Raw genomic sequence first — 16,266 nt, forward strand, 5'->3', positions numbered from 1 at the left:
TATTGTTCTTAATCATTACTTTTTGTGATATCAGGGCATTCAGAGCCCAACGCCTTGGCAATTTCAAAAATGAAATTTTCCCAGTTACCACTACAGTCTTGGATGATCAGGGTAACACAAAAACCATAACAGTCGAACAGGATGAAGGAATACGGCCCAGCACGACTACGCAAGGCCTGGCGAAGCTCAGGCCTGCTTTCAAGGAGAATGGCAGCACAACAGCCGGTATGTTGACAAGAAATTCTTAATGTATTAAACAATTGAGTTGATTTTATGAGTGGGTGTGGCCTGACTGGATTTGATCTTTGGTCATTTTATGGATTGTACATTTATTTAATTGCATTAAGTTTCCACCCCAATTTGAGTTTTACCAAATGAGGTATGCATCGGTTTGTGAAGAGTTTATTAACCCTTGTAAATCACTTAAAACCACAAACCATTTACCAAGGCTAAACTGATATCAAGAAATTTGAGTCTGTTAGAAAGTAGCTAACAATTAATTGAAGCATTTTTCCCTGTGATTACAAAATAGGGGGATGTAACCCTGAGAAATCTGGTCTAGAAAGTAAGGGTCCATGTTCACACGGGTGCTTTATTATCTTCAGGTAACGCCAGCCAAGTTAGTGATGGCGCTGCTGCTGTTCTACTGGCCAGGCGTGCGAAAGCTGAGCAGATGAGGCTTCCAATCTTTGGGATTCTCCGGTCATATGCAGTGGTCGGTGTCCCGCCTGATGTAATGGGCATTGGACCAGCCTTTGCAATCCCTGCTGCATTGGAGAAGGCTGGTAAGCGTAGCTTTTACATATGTTTTATATTTACTTCTGTAGTGTTTGGAGCAAATGTGGAGAAAGAAACCAGCTAAAGAGATGGTGACGTCACATATTGGTCAAAAGGAACTTGGTAGTGTTATTTAAGCACTCCCTAGGTCTAGATATGAGACAGCTGATTAAGAAGCGGCTCTGACTAGAGATTGCCATACCCCTGTTAGAGGTATGGATGAACTGAGGAAAGGCCATATGCTCACAATCTCTCCGCCTACCATTTCTTGCCAGAGTGTACCACTAAAGTCTCTTGGTTAAACCATCTGGGTGCCACAGTTTTAAGACCACTTTAAATTTTGCAAATTTTCCCTACATGGACCGAGGGCAAGGAGCTTCTAGCAGTGGGTCTCTTTTGGATTGCCAAACACACACATCCCACACACTTTGCAATTGGATGAAGTGAGCTAAAAATGCCATTCAAGACCTCCTGTAACCCTTCCTTTGGTCCTAAATTCCCATTAGGCTCAATAGTATAAAAAAGAAAATACTGTTTCATAATCCGTTCAGTCAAATTCACTTTATCGAGACGGTATATTGATATTTTCCCTCTCTCTTGCTATGGTAGTCCCCATGTCTGTATAACTTGCTAATAGTGCTCGCACTTGAGGTTCAGTGCTTTTGTTTTTTGTAATGTTTTCATTTAATTAAACTGTTTTTTGTAGCTTTGCACTATTAGTAGAAAAAGCAATTGAACTGCCAGTTTCTGCAAAAATACTGGCACCTTATCTATCATTTTAGTGATAATGTTTATTTAGGAAGTCATTCTGTATGTTCCCAAGGATGTTAAATCACATCAATGTAAGATAGTGTTGCTGTGCCTTCAAACAGCATTAAAACCTAGCTTATAAACTTGCAATTAATTTTTATTGTTTGGTTCCAAATTATTCATACGCTATGCTTCTTGAGCTTGGATAACTTGTTTCCGCAGATCAAGTACCAACTAACTTCATCATGTAAAATGGTTAATTTAAACATGCTGTTTCTATGGATTCTTTTAGGGATGTCAAAAACGTTGTCTAGAGTAGGTTATTTAACCCCCCAAGAGGAGATGATTTCAAAAGTTACTTAAATGCAGAAATAAAAAAATGACCATCATATCTGCATTTGGCCAAATAAATAATTGTTCTATCTAATTAAAAGAAAGCACAGGCCGCTGGGCTTTAATTCGGGGAAAATAACATGTTTACCATATACCCTTTGCATGTGTTGTCAGATTGCCAGGACCTGGTGATAGGGCAAACACTAGAAGTACATTTTCTCCTGGAGTTTGGGATCGGTTTACTATATATATATATACATATAACTGGGAAAACTGCTTGAAATTCATTTGATACTGACGGGCACTATTATATGATTTTTAATCATACAGTTAATTATCCCCTACCCTACCATGCCTTATTTTTCTGTGATACTCTTGTGAGCTATGTCTTCATTGTGTCCATTATTAGCAGCACACAGTGTTAACTTTCGAACTGTACTGACCGATTTGATAACAATGACGCTGATAGGCTGACCGCCCTAATGAGTCCTTTTCTCATAGGTCTAAGTGTACATGATGTGGATGTTTATGAAATCAATGAAGCCTTTGCCAGTCAGGTGAGACTATCCTCCAAGTTTTTTTCATGTTTTATTTTCATTGAAAGTTTCTACCTGTAAATAGGGCAACCAAACCGGTAAATCAATGTGAACATTAAGCCTATAGGCAGGCAGACGTACATAAGCTTTGCTGTGGGACAGTGGGAGAATAGTATGAAGCTGCTGCCTTTCAGTGTTGAATTCAAACCAGAAGAAGTGGCAGGGTCACTTGCGCAAACTCATTAATTATTCCCTCTTTGTGCATAGAAGAGCAATTTCCAAGTTAGGTGCTCCAAGGAAGTGGGTGCCACTATTGCCCGCAGATATGGACTGAGAACACCCAGTCCTGAAGCAATCAGCACAGTTTCCTGAGCACCAGAAAATATGAGAAAGAAATGTGTCCAATTTCTCTTATATCCAGTTCAATTTATTTCTTCAAAGTTCTTCAGATTCACAAATCTCCATCTTCAGATCTAGCCAACACGCGTTTCGTCAGAAAACGATGTTCTTACATCACCACAAACCACACATCCCCCACACCACACACACCACTCTGTGAGGAGCCCCTAGGTGGAATCGGGGTGGAAAGCTGAAGGGGACCACGCCGAAGACTAGTTCTGGAGCACATGCCGACTTTGCCGCCTCCTCCCCACAAACACCTCTGCGGTGTAGTCAATGCCCTTGAAGCCATCTCCACCACAGTGGCTTGAAACTTTTATTTTCTTCCTTCACAGACTTCCTCCTCCAGTCAGATATTGTTTTGAGAGTTGTGGGGTGTAGCTAGCAGTAGGTATAAACGAGTAGCCTTGACACAGAAAGGCTGCCATATATCTTGCTTTTTTGTAGATCCTGGTGTTTATTTGTTAACAGTTTATCCTGTGAATGTGTGCCTTTTAAGCAAACGTGCAAGTGGGGTAAAGGAGAGGTAACCTTTTAAAGGCCTGCACTGTAAAATTGTTTGAGCTAAAAGGAAGGAGAATGACCTGTTAATTGAAAAAGCTGCATTATTGTTTCTTGTGTATAACGCTCTTTGTTACATATCTCGTATAGGCGGTATATTGCGTTGAGAAGTTGGGAATTCCTGCAGAGAAGGTGAATCCCAATGGTGGAGCTGTGGCATTGGGGCATCCCCTGGGCTGCACTGGAGCCAGGCAGGTTGTCACTCTCTTAAATGAACTGAAGCGCAGAGGAAAGAGGTGAGTTACTCTTTGACACGCACTTCCTTGCTTACTGTTATTCTCTTGTTTTTTAAAGTAGTGCAGTTCTAATATATTTTCTTTCCCCTTCTTAATGACTCAGTAGTGTGTTCAGTTCTACCCAAATAACTATATTGTGTGCAGTGGTCTGTGATATTTCCATCCAAGTACCACTTACTCTTTCGTGGCCTAAACCCCATGCCCGTAACTTTGGTTTTTAGTTAACTCCACAATTGTTTTATTTTTCTGAGTATACCCTTAAAATGTATTCAGAGAACGTTGAAGAACTGTCAACATAAACTAAAATAATAGTGCTTTTGCTGTGCAATAGCTACTTTACCATATAGTCCTCAGGTTTAGGTGCAAATTAAATTATTTTCCGTAGGATTCACAATGTCGGTGAGGACGAATTGAGAAGGGTGTCATGATGCATAATTTTTTTTAACGTTTGGCTTGTTAAAAGTATGGTGATACCGGATTAGCCTTTACTACCCTAAAACTGACCCAAGTGTCAGAATACGTGTAAATCAGATTATCAACCAGTAGTCACATTACGGGTCAAGTATTGTTATTAATCATAGATTTCCTTTTTCTTGATTGTTGTTTGAAAGAAAAGAAAGACTTGCGCAAAATCTGGAAAGTGGTTATTTTAGATTGGGTTGCCTTTGCAGTTGTAAGTTTGTTCATGGTTCGGATAAGGCCTTTCCATGGTTTGTAAAAAAGGTAAATGTGTTTTTTTTTGTTTGTATGTTTTTTACAACAGTTTTATTATTGCCCTGTTTGAAAGGGGACAGAGAGAGAAAAGGGAAGAAGAAAAGAGGAAAGAAAGAGGGCATAAGTAAAATAACAAAAGAAAGGAGACAAAAGAAAGAAGATATTAAGAAACAGGAGAAGTAAAATAAAAAAGGGGCCCGAAAGGAAGCAAAAAAATAAAAGGGTGAGGGCATTAAAAAAATCAAAGGGAAAAAGAAATGGATGAAAATTATAAGGAAGATGTAGATAGAAGGGACATGAACGAAAGGGAAGCATGGAAAGATAAGGAAATGGAAAGAAGAAACAAACAGAAAAATGAAAGAGGAAGGAAAAGTGCTATGAATGATAGAAATACATATGAAAGAAAGCAAAAGGAAGTCATGAAGTAAAAGATACATAAAGAACAAAACACAAATATAGAAAGGCAGAAAGGGACAATTGGGAAATAAAGCAGCGTGGCAGAGGAAATAAATCAAGGTAGATTAAAAGGCTGATAAAGGTGAAAAGTATGGATTGAGACAGAATAAGAGTGGAGAGATGAGGTTAAATGAAGAGGCAGATGAGAAAGAGTACATGAAATGGGAAGGGAGAAAGTCTGTGACATCAGTTTGAGTATGGCAAATTATAGGTTGAGGTGATGAGAAAAAGGAGAGAGAGATGTAAGAGCAAGGTAGAGATTCAGGCAGGAGGAGCTGGGAATTGGAGGCTACAACTGAGAAATGTTGGTGACTGAATGAGAGCGGTGGAGATAAACAAAGGGAAAGTGGTAAATTGTGTTGACGATGACATTGGTGGGCTGTGATGGGCATATTAGTCATGGAAGCTTCCTTGGCATATTGTGGACATTCTAGGCATGGTGGTGGCCCTTGCATGATGCTCTTTAGGATAATGTGAACCTTCAAGTTTCAAACGACCCTGGCATTAAGTAGTCCGGCATAGCATATTGTGGGCATTATATGCATTTGGTTACTATGATAAAGGTAACCATCATTGGAGCATTGTGGGCATCTTAGATCTAATGGTAGACGTTAATGGTATATTATCAGCACCCTCTTCATTATTGTGCCTATTCCTGGTATATCGTAGCCGCTCAGTGCTTCTGAGGTCATTCTAACCTAAGGTGGACTTCCCTGAAATTGATCCCATATGTCAGGTACCACTTAAATACGTTTGGGATATATGGTCTTGTGAGGCATAGTTTTTCCTTGTGTGGAATGCAAATGTTTGGAGGGAGACCAAAGTTGTGGATATAGTAGAACTGAAGCACTGGCATTTAGGTGCCAAGGAGTTATTTTAAGAAAAGATAAGTTTTGTTCTAGGGCAGTTAGACAGATTGAGTTTATGTACCCAAACTAAAAAGTTTGCATTTTATAACAAAATCTGTGTGTTCCTGAAATGTGATGCGTAGTTTGAACTGAAAATAGTTGCGTTTTCATCCTATATTAAAACGTGCCACTTGAATGATGATTCCCACTAAGTCACAAACACACATTACTGATGCAGTTTCTGTGGTTCCAGAGTGCTTGTTGTTATGGCTATTAGTTTGTGATTCTTATGAGCATCTACATTGATAACTCTTTTTAAGGCATTATCATAAATACTTGTGTCGGTCTTTACAATCAATTTATCCTTACATTGATTGTTAATGCTCAGACTGTAGATCTATTGCTAGAAGCTGTAAGGGCTTTGTAATCTGAGGTATAGTTCTATTGTTTGAGCCTATAAGGTCTGTCTGACTTGAGGATTAGCCCTGCTGTCTACTGAGATCTGTTACTTTTTATTTGCAGATCTCATGTTGGGAGCCACAGGGCAGACAGGGGCTACTGGCTCTGCAACTAGACCCCTTCTGCACTGTCAGTATAGCGAGGGCAAACAGTCACAGGCTTCTCAGAGGTGGTGTGTGGGACAAGGCCTCAGTATTCAGACGTCAACCTAAAGACAGTTATGTATTTTCCAACCTTGTGCTTATCTTTGCAAAATGAAATACTACACAGTTCAAATAGGAATAAAGTTACTTGGTTGGAATCTCCTTTACATATCTACGGTTCCCTTTTCCCATCTCCAGAAGTTCTCCTAATGTCTACAGTCCCTGAAGTATGTTCATTGGCATCAAGGAGGCTTAGGTATCAGTTCACTCTGGGTGGCCCTTCTGGCTAGTGTGCACACCACTTTAACAGTTCATACCACAAGGTATTCAAAAGGGCGAAATATAAGAATCTTTTTTTTTTTTTTTTTTAGCTAGCAGACAGAAGGAGCATATGGTACAAACAATAGCGCACATGCTGCGGCAAAGGGAAATGCACAGGAGTTAGCAGCGTTGATAGCCACACCATCCGGAACCCATATAACGGTTTCTTTTTGATATAAATAACAACAAAAAACAAATCCACAAGGCAACCCACAATCGGAAACAGCAACATGTGCTCCCCTAGAAGGGGGACCCTACCAATCCATAGGAGTATCAAGGGGGGGAAAAGGTCAGGACAGGGACTAGGTGGACTCAGTGCCCGGTACCGGGGCGATAAACCGGCTAAGGGGACGGGGCCGGAGACGGATCGGGCAATAACGGCGGGGTACAGATTCCCCCGCGGTAGGCGTTCCAGGGGCCCCATACTTTCACCCATGTCCCAGGCTTACCTCTCGCAACATACACCACCTTTTCCCGAAACATGCACCAGTCCATGTTGTCCTTCCAGGCCGAGACGGTCGGCGACCTCTGGGAACCCCACAGTTGGGCAATGTCGCGTTTGGCCACCATGTATCCCAGAGTCACCCACCACGTCTGCGGCGCCGAGTAGTCTGTTGGCTCCCACACATTCAGAAGGCATCTCCTCGCTTCAGGCGGCAGCGACACACGCGTAACCACCCGCAGGACCTCATGCACACCACGCCAGAATCGCTCCACCTCCGGGCAGTCCCACAAAATATGAAGAAAGGAACCACACCCACGCTTACACAGCCCGTCCACAGCATAACCCATACGCAATAGCCTTGGCCCCGTGACGTAGACCCTATGGAGTATCTTGAGCTGGACGAAGCGAAGGCGGGCCGGTATGGCCACCTCTTTCGGGAAGGCCACCGCAGAGACCCAGTCCTCGTCGTCCAGCTCCAAGCCATCGGCAACCCATGCCTCACGAAGGCTAGTTAGCAATCCCGCGCGGTCATTAATAAGTTTTTTATAGATTAGTGAAATCGTGCTTTCCGGTACGTGTCCATCTAGCACTCTGTCTTCCAGAGGGGAATACTCCGGGATGGAGGCAACATCCGGGAAGACGGAGCCTAGCGCATGACGGATCTGCATATACCGAAAGTACTCCCTGTCCTGCAACTGGAATTCCGTCTGCAGCATCTCGAACGTTTTGAATCCCCCCCCTAGTCCAAAGATCACCCACCCTGCTGATGCCTATCATGTCCCACCTCTCGAAGCCCTTCGAAGTCCACAGGGTGCCCAACTGCTCAGCTGCGTATAGTGGCGACGCCCGGGTCAAACGATCTTTCCACCCCATCGCTACATTAGCCGCGTGCCACACTTGTACCATGACACGCGTGGGCCCCGTCAGACGTGCGTCGAGCGAGCTGGAGTAAAGCGCACGGTTATAATCACCACCCGGCAGTAACATCTTATCCATTTCAAAGGCCGGGTTTAGAGCGGGCCCGTACATGCCGTGATTAATCGCAGCCAGCTGGGAGGCCCAATAATACCGCTTGATATCCGGGAGGGCAATCCCCCCGTCATACCACGGGAGCGTCAGCTTCGCCAGAGCAATACGCGGTCTCCCCTCCCAGAACAGGCGGCGCTGCAAACTCTCTACTTCGCGGAAGTAGCGCGCCGGGACGACGTCCATTGTGTTCTGCAGAGCGTACAGGAAACGCGGCAGCGACATCATCTTAAACAATGCCGCCCGGCCGAGCGGCGAGAGCGGCAAGCGCCTCCAACGTGCGACATCCTCCTTCAGGCGCTGGAGGGGGGGAAGCAAGTTCTGACTATATCGGGCCTCCGCATCCAGGGTAATGAAGACCCCCAGGTACCGAAATCCCCGTGGGGCGATCTGGATAGGACAGCCCCGCGGAAGGATAGGTTCCTCCCCAGAGAGAACATAGACGCACGATTTAGCCCAGTTGATGACAAGGCCGGAGTTAAGACCAAATGAATGTAATACATCAACCAGTACTATCAATGACTTACGTGGGGAAGCCAGGTATAGGAGAATATCGTCAGCGTAGAGAGATACGCGGTCCTCATACTCGGGGGTCCAGCGGAGACCACGAATAGAAGGTTCCCACCGCAGCCACTCCGCCAGGGGCTCCAAGGCGAGCGCGAAAAGGAGCGGCGATAACGGGCAGCCCTGCCGCGTGCCTCTGCCCAGCTCAAATCGAGCCGATACTCTACCGTTCACGACCACCTGTGCCAGCGGGCCAGAGTACAACAATTTAACCCAACTGATAAACCCAGGGCCAAACCCAAATTTCGCGAGCGTCGCCCAGATATATGGCCATTCCAGTGTGTCATACGCCATAGTGGCGTCCAAGGACGCCAAGATGGCCGGCTCCCGTATGTACGGGACACGTGCGAGCACCCCATGCAAACGCCGCAGGTTAAGCGCTGTGTTGCGATGGGGGATGAAGCCGGACTGATCTTGGTGAATCAAGTCACACACTACGCCGACCAGCCGATTGGCCAACACTTTGGCAAGAATTTTGGGCTCCGCATTCAATAGCGAAATGGGCCGATAGGATGTGACTCGGTCCCGCGGCCTCCCCTCCTTGTGGATAACCACAATTGTAGCCAGACGCTGGTCTAGCGGGAGGGAACCCGTCGAGTGGGCCGCAAGGAACATAGCACGGAGATGTGGTGCCAGCGTATCCGGTCGCAATTTATACAACTCGATGGGAAGACCATTAGGACCCATGGCCTTGCCGGAAGCGACCGAGCGTTTGGCGAGGGCAATTTCGTCAGAAGTTGGAGCGGCGTCCAACGACACTCTGTCCTCCTCCGAAAGGGAAGGCAGCGCGATATCTCTGAGCAGGGCATGGGAATCCTCTTCAGAGCGGGAGGACACCGGGGAATACACCCCACGGAAATAGTCTGCAAAGCAAGAAACAATTTCTTCCGGTTCAGTGACACACACACCATTCTGTTTCTCAATCAAAGGGACAACTCGACTCGCTCTCTCCTTTTTGTCCAACCACGCAAGCAATTTACCAGCCTTATCACCCACATCATACAGTCTCCCCTGTTGCTCTCTACTGAGGCCCCTGGCCGCCTCCGTGACGAGGGCCTTATAGGCCGCTTGCTTGAGTCGGAGAACATGTAATTTGTTATCCGTCACCCCACATTCTAGATCACCCTCCAACTCGGTTATCTCAGCTTCAACACGGGTCACCTCCTCCTGCTCGCGCCTCCGGGAGTGGGAAATAAGGGACAGGGCCTCTCCTCGGAGTACCGTCTTGAACGCCTCCCACAGTGAGACCGCCGATGACACAGACCCCATATTCTCGTCAAAGTAGCGCTTAAGGGATTTAACCAACTCCGCGCGGATGGTGGGGGTCACGCAGGTACCAGGGATTAATCGGGACCACCCTACCCTCTCCCCTAGGAAGAATATCAAAGCGCAACAAGAGCGGGGAGTGGTCCGAGATACCCCGTGCCAAATGGCTCACCTCTCCCACCCTCCCCACATGAGCCGCCGGAACCAGGACATAATCTAGCCGTGAAAGACTACCATGAACCCCGGAGTGGAAGGTATACTGGAGCTGCGTGGGATGTTTCAAACGCCAACAATCCACCAGCCCCAAGGTATCCAAGAGGCCAGGCAACCACGCCTGGGCCCGGGGGAGATCCCTAGGGGGGGTGACGGTCCACAGTTCCGGAAACCACAGCATTAAAATCCCCCCCCCCACCACTAGAATCCCCTCCGGAAGGCCAAGGAGGAGGCGCCCCAGGTCCGCAAAGGTGGTCGTCTGCAGCCCCGTCGGGACATATACTGACACAAAAACGACCACTCTGCCCTCCATTCTGCCCACCAAAACCGTGTAGCGTCCCCTGTCGTCATGGAGCACCTCATCAATCTCCAACGGGAGCGAGTTCTTAACCATAATGCCCACACCCCTTGAACCAGACGTGAAGCCCGAATGGGCCACAAGGCGGTAGCCCCGTCGATTCATAGCACGAAAGGAGTTGCCAATGAGGTGTGTCTCCTGCAGAAAAACTATATCGGGCGAAATTCGCTTCAAGAACTGCAGGACCACACCTCGTTTTATCCTGTCCCCCAGTCCATTAACATTCCAGGACAACAAACTCAGTCCCCTACCCCCCATCATAAACAGAAGCCATCGCTCGTCCCCCAGAGAGCACTTTAAAGATAACACAATGATACATTTGCCTTGTGGTGTAAACGAACAACACCCCACCCCAACCCACCCGCCCCAACAAAACTCCCCCCTCCCTGCACCCCTGCATGAGCCCGGACAGCCCCCCCAACTTGCAGTGTGCCTGTCGCCCCTATATAATGAAACTAGCTAGCCCCCCTAGAGGAGGAAAGAGTATCCCTTCCAGACGCCTCACAACCTCCATGGGAGAGGAAAGAACAAAGACAGAAGCTTAGTCGAAAGTGGCATCATAGTCGTCCAGAGTGAGGCCCAATATCAACCCCTCAGTCTTGATCCAGTGGGCCGTCTCCTCCCGCCGCCCCCCCCCCCCGCCATCCCGACCACGATCCCCAGACAGAGTATCCAGCCAGTCCCCGGCTGCTTCGGGACGATCAAAAAAGTGCGTGCGACCATCCACCTCCACTCGCAGCTTGGCCGGGAAGAGCATGGCATATTTTAGGTTCATGTCCCGAAGTCGGCGCTTGACGCCCAGGAAGCTCAGTCTCTGCTTTTGGACCGCTTGGGTAAAATCAGGGTAAAAGTTCACCTCCATATTTTCCAGCTTAATCGGCCCTTGCAGTCTGGAGGCTTGCAAGATCGCGTCCCTGTCCCGAAAGTTAAAAATCCGGGCAATGAGAGGTCGCGGAGGGGCTCCGACCTTCGGCCTTCCCCCGGGAACTCTGTGGGCCCTCTCCACGGCAAAAAATGTACTCAGTCCCCGAGGCTGGAGATGGGTAGCGATCAGGTCTTCCACAAATAGATCCGCCGCCGGTTCCTCCCGTCCCTCGGGCACCCCGATGATGCGGATGTTGTTCCTCCGGGCCCGACTCTCGGAATCCTCAAGGCGCCGATCCATAAGCGCACTCGCCTGACGAAGTCGGCGCACCTCCGTTTGTAGGGCCGCCACCTCAGTCGTGAGGCCCGATGCGGTGTGGGCCAAAGAATCAACCCGGTCGTTGGTCTTAGAGAGATCAGCCCTCACCAGGCCAACATCCACGAGGACCGCGTCGATCTTATGTGCCAGGGTATCGAACCGCTGGCCCACCGAGGCCTTCATCTCGGCAATGGCGCCCATGACGTCTTGCAGAGTCAGATCCGTGGGCAAGTCCGGAGCATCAGAAGGGCCCTCAGAGGACTTGTGTGGTCCGCCAGGAGATCCCCTCTGAAGGGTATAGCGGTCCATGATGTTGGACTGGTGTACGGCGCCACGCCGGGTCGACTTGGTCTTTGATCGATCTCCATCTTGTTTCGTGGCCATCGCCACCGTTCTCACACTCTCACCAGCGACGCCGTAGAGGGCAGGCAATCGGGGCCACAAGCTCCGAGGGGGGCCACCCCAGATCGGCGGGGTGGGTCACAGCCGGCAGGCAGGCAGGGTCCCCCAGCGAGGCCACACCAACGCAAAGAGCTCCGAGATCTCACTCGCAGAGAAGGCGAGGGGGTGCGAAAGTGAAAGCGAAAGTGCGGGGTACGCGACCCACCAGGCCCAGCCCGCCGTTGTTGTTCACTTTGCCACCAGGTCACCCCTCAGCGCAAATCCGGGGTCCGGCGAGGAGAAGGGCGCAAACTTCAATCGGTGCTCACTCCGGCACCCGAGGTCCGATTTGAGAACGGGAAACGGGTACCACCTCAGCTCAGGCTCACCAACACAGTCCCCTCAACCGAGGCAGGATAAATACAGGATAAATGTAGGAGGTTGCGGAGGTCCTCGGGAGCCTCGCACCTACGCGGCCATCTTGGTTGCGCGCTAGGCTCCTCAAAAAAATATAAGATTCTTATGGTTGATGTTCCTCCATGTTCACTTTCTCTCTTATCAGCTAGGCCCCATTTTACCTGTTCGATGAAGATGTAGCTCTTGTGACATTGGCAAGTGCGTTCTGCAAACCTGCTCCAGTAATTGCTTAAATGATGCGAGACTACAGCAGCAGTGTCACTTAGAACATAGATTGCTGGGCGAGGATCAGCACAGTGGGCACTTATGGCCTCCTAAGCCAGACTGGTACTTTGTCGCAGAATTTGCATCCTCTGGGTCAGATCTCTGGTTGGTGTTTGCCTTTTGCAGTAGTGGGCTCCCAGGCTGGGTCAGTTCTTCCGCATCACCAGAGACGTTGGCTCCTCTTGCGTGGTAGCCCCAACATCAGGCAGCAGAAGCAGAAGCACCAACACCAGTGTTTCGGGCCTTAGCAGGGATGCCGATGACATGATGTTGATCTTTAGTTCAATGTCTTGGTGCAGTTCACAATGAGAACTGCTTAAGGAGACCCTTCACTATACTGGTTAACTCCAGGCTTCGATCTTGCAGTCTGCTTCTTATGGAGTTCCTCATGCTGGAAACAAGCTGGCCTTCTCCTCCTGTGCACTCTTTCCTCCTGCAAGGCCAGGTAGTCTCATTAGCTCACCGTGGACACTAGGCAGACCCTAAGCCTCACCTACCATTTACCAAATGGCAACACTCGGAACTAATCAGCGGCCCTTTTCTAACAAGGACTTTTTTAAAGTGGTGGAAAGGTGCTACCCTTAAAAATGTAGTGTCTGGGTCTCCACCCTGCAGCCAAAGGAATGTGCAGTCAATACACTTCCACACTCTGCAGAGATTGTATCCACCCTCCATCTTGTGCCATGGTAAAGCAAGGCCCATCAAAATGGATCTCGCTGCCCAGTACTTAAACTCTCAACACACATAGTCCTACTTCTGTACATTTGCTACACAAAGACACACTTGTCAAGCACACCCAATTGCAGCACAAGGGTGTGGGGGCGCACACTACAATAACACCGTACACAAGTGGCAGAAGGAAACCTCTGTCACAGCAAAAAAGCCTGGTCAAGATTAATGATTTAAAAAATTCAGAATGCCACCAACACTTCATGTGATCAACCCAGAACGTGGACAGTAGTCCCATGTCTATTATGAGGGCCCCTTTGTGTGCCCCTTCAGGTCACAGAACAGGTTCTCGACCTTGTGTTTCTATGGACAGGGCTAGGCCTCTGGGCACACACTAGATTTGGTTGGTTGCAGGACAAATAGAAACAAAGCCAATCCATTAGTTTCACACGCATTTCATTCATTGAACAACCCCATCCCAACACATACCCTATCCTTCAAAGTAGATTCTTTCTCAGAGTGTATGACTGAACATCTATGTGGAAGAGACTGCATACGTAAATGGCAGGAAGGCAGAAAAGGCTGTAAAAGTTATAGTATCCTATTCATACTTGCATTTATATAGGGCTTCATACCTAACAAGCTTCTGAAGCACATTTGCAGACTGGTAGCACACTACAGTTCGGGTTGGCTTTGACTAGAATAACGTGTCTGTCACATGACCTACATGGGTAGTATTGCAATGTGTTTTTGAGGAAAAGAGTTGTGCTATTATCATATTTTGGCAATGCTCCTTTGTGTGAGTTAAAGGGAAAATAAGAGCGATATAAGGCTTAAGCATTAGATGCTGGTGCATAAATGTCCAGAAAGTGTGTGAATGCAGTGTGGCCTAAGTGGGAAGTGTTTTAGTGTTGTATGTGAAACCATGTCACACCAATTTTTTTGATGCTCCTGTGCATGTAGGAGGGTGGTGTGAGAATAGTTGCAGTTCCGCATACTTATACTTGCCATTTTGGAGTGGTCTCTAGTTTACAGCTTAAACCACATTTGACTGTGGAACATGTAAATATGCCCTGATTTGAAGGGTGCTACCTTTAGGAGCTGGAGTTCTTTCAACTTAAGTATAAGTTCTGGAGTCAACACAGAAGAGGCGGAGGACCAACCTATAAGAATTAAACAGCCAGCTATAGAAGGCCGCGTCAACTTGCATATCCAGATTATTTGGATTTCCTCTACAACCAAGCCCCAGAGAAATTGGACTGCAATCCTTTTGAAAAACGCCCAAATTTTATTGCTCTTTTTGGACATAGTTCCATTGTTTTGCGGACGCAAAACTTGGCACAGACCACAATGTCTTTAGGGGTGATTGCTGTCTATTGAAGGCAGAACTGGGGATAATGGTAGCTTTGTGCTTGGAGGGAGCGGGCGAGCAATGCTGTAGTAAAGCAGTGGAATGAAGAGAGTGCAAGAGCTAATATGTGGTTCTCCTCCTGAATACTAAGCTGGTAAATTAAATAACAATGTGTGGCATATTTTAATGCAAGTTTCATCTCCATGTATTTTTCCAGGGCCTATGGCGTGGTTTCCATGTGCATCGGGACTGGGATGGGTGCAGCCGCAGTGTTCGAATACCCTGGGATCTGAGCTATTGAAAGAAAGAAACCCTTTTCTACAACATGAATCGGAAGAAACCGCTGTCCACTTTCCTAACTGCACTCTCCATGTGTAGTGATTTACACAGTAGAGCTAAAAACTACAATATACATTCTTAAGAAAAATGGACCTTGGACTAGCCACAATATTCAAAAATTGTGATCTCACACACTGACAAAACAGACATGACCTGCAAAAGAGTAAGATTCGAGAAGGTAGAGGCAGTGACATGTTGGTGGAAGAGGATTTCACTCACTAAACGCAATGCTGTTGATCAGAATAATGGTCTTGCGAGTATCTACTGACGGGTTGAGGAGGGCAGTGCATAGCATGGTATATTCCGGACATATCTTTTGTTGGATCTTTCTTGATTATTGGAGTTGAATGGCCCAACAGTCTCCCTGAAGAAACAGATCACCCTTTGTTCCCCAGAACTGTGATAATGTTTTGCTTAATACTATGAAATTGCAACAATTATTAAGTGTGCTAAAAAAACTTTGAAGATCTGCTCAAATTTGATAATTGCACTTTGTAAATAGATTGCGGCGGTACATCTGCCTCTTGAAGTCTATAATCTCATCATTAAAACTTTGTATGCAAACGAGGACCAAAGTTAATATTTTAATAGAGATGTTTTAATAATAAGTAACAGAATAAACTATTTACATGCCTCCTGCTACGCTTTTGCACAACCGAAAGACCCACTGGGTCAAAGGACTGTGATGATATGTAGAACTGGAAACTTGACTTGTGCAGTCTGTGCGATGAGCTTGAACAAACTATTTGATGTCATTTGCAGTCCCTGCAAAAGATTTGAATCATAGAGTGTATTTCATTTGTGATACTGAAGTGACACAAAACTTGACCGGTTAAAATGATTACCCTTTAAAATAAAGAAGTTATGACGGAGACTTGAGCTTCTAAAATAATGTAAAATATATATCAATATTACTCCGTGGTGGCCGCTAGTGCTAGTTCGGACAATGTTTCCATAAGATATGGATTTTTTTGGTTTGCCAAAAACGTTGGTGCCAGTTAATGAATCTTCATGAAACTTTCCCAGAAAAAGTCTTATCCACCTCTGCTCCTCCCAGGAAAGTTTCTGGGTGATCTGTCAAGAGGGGGCTGAGGAAAAAAGGTGGTCTTTTTTTATTTTTATAAGCAATGTTATTGTTTTTAACAATAAACAAACAACATCAGTCAGCAGTAGACACAAAGGATAAAAAATTACAGTCAAATGAATGATTAATCCCATAACGCTCGACCCCATAAGGTTCAGATGGATATAAACGAA

General features: G+C 46.7%; 1 protein-coding gene across 1 annotated transcript in view; it reads left to right on the top strand.

Moving 5' to 3' along the window:
- The window catches only part of LOC146796344 (3-ketoacyl-CoA thiolase B, peroxisomal-like), a 105,043-nt gene extending 89,160 nt beyond the window's left edge, over window positions 1-15,883 (top strand). Inside the window, exons 8-12 of the mRNA XM_085628868.1 lie at window positions 35-225; window positions 606-785; window positions 2,362-2,417; window positions 3,447-3,592; window positions 14,888-15,883. Of these exons, the coding sequence (XP_085484994.1) occupies window positions 35-225; window positions 606-785; window positions 2,362-2,417; window positions 3,447-3,592; window positions 14,888-14,963 (649 nt within the window). The 3' untranslated portion in view covers window positions 14,964-15,883. The remainder of the gene's footprint in view (window positions 1-34; window positions 226-605; window positions 786-2,361; window positions 2,418-3,446; window positions 3,593-14,887) is intronic.
- Window positions 15,884-16,266: the final 383 nt, after the last annotated feature.

This window comes from Triturus cristatus, chromosome 10 (genome assembly GCF_964204655.1).
Source record: "Triturus cristatus chromosome 10, aTriCri1.1, whole genome shotgun sequence".
Lineage (NCBI taxonomy): Eukaryota > Metazoa > Chordata > Amphibia > Caudata > Salamandridae > Triturus > Triturus cristatus.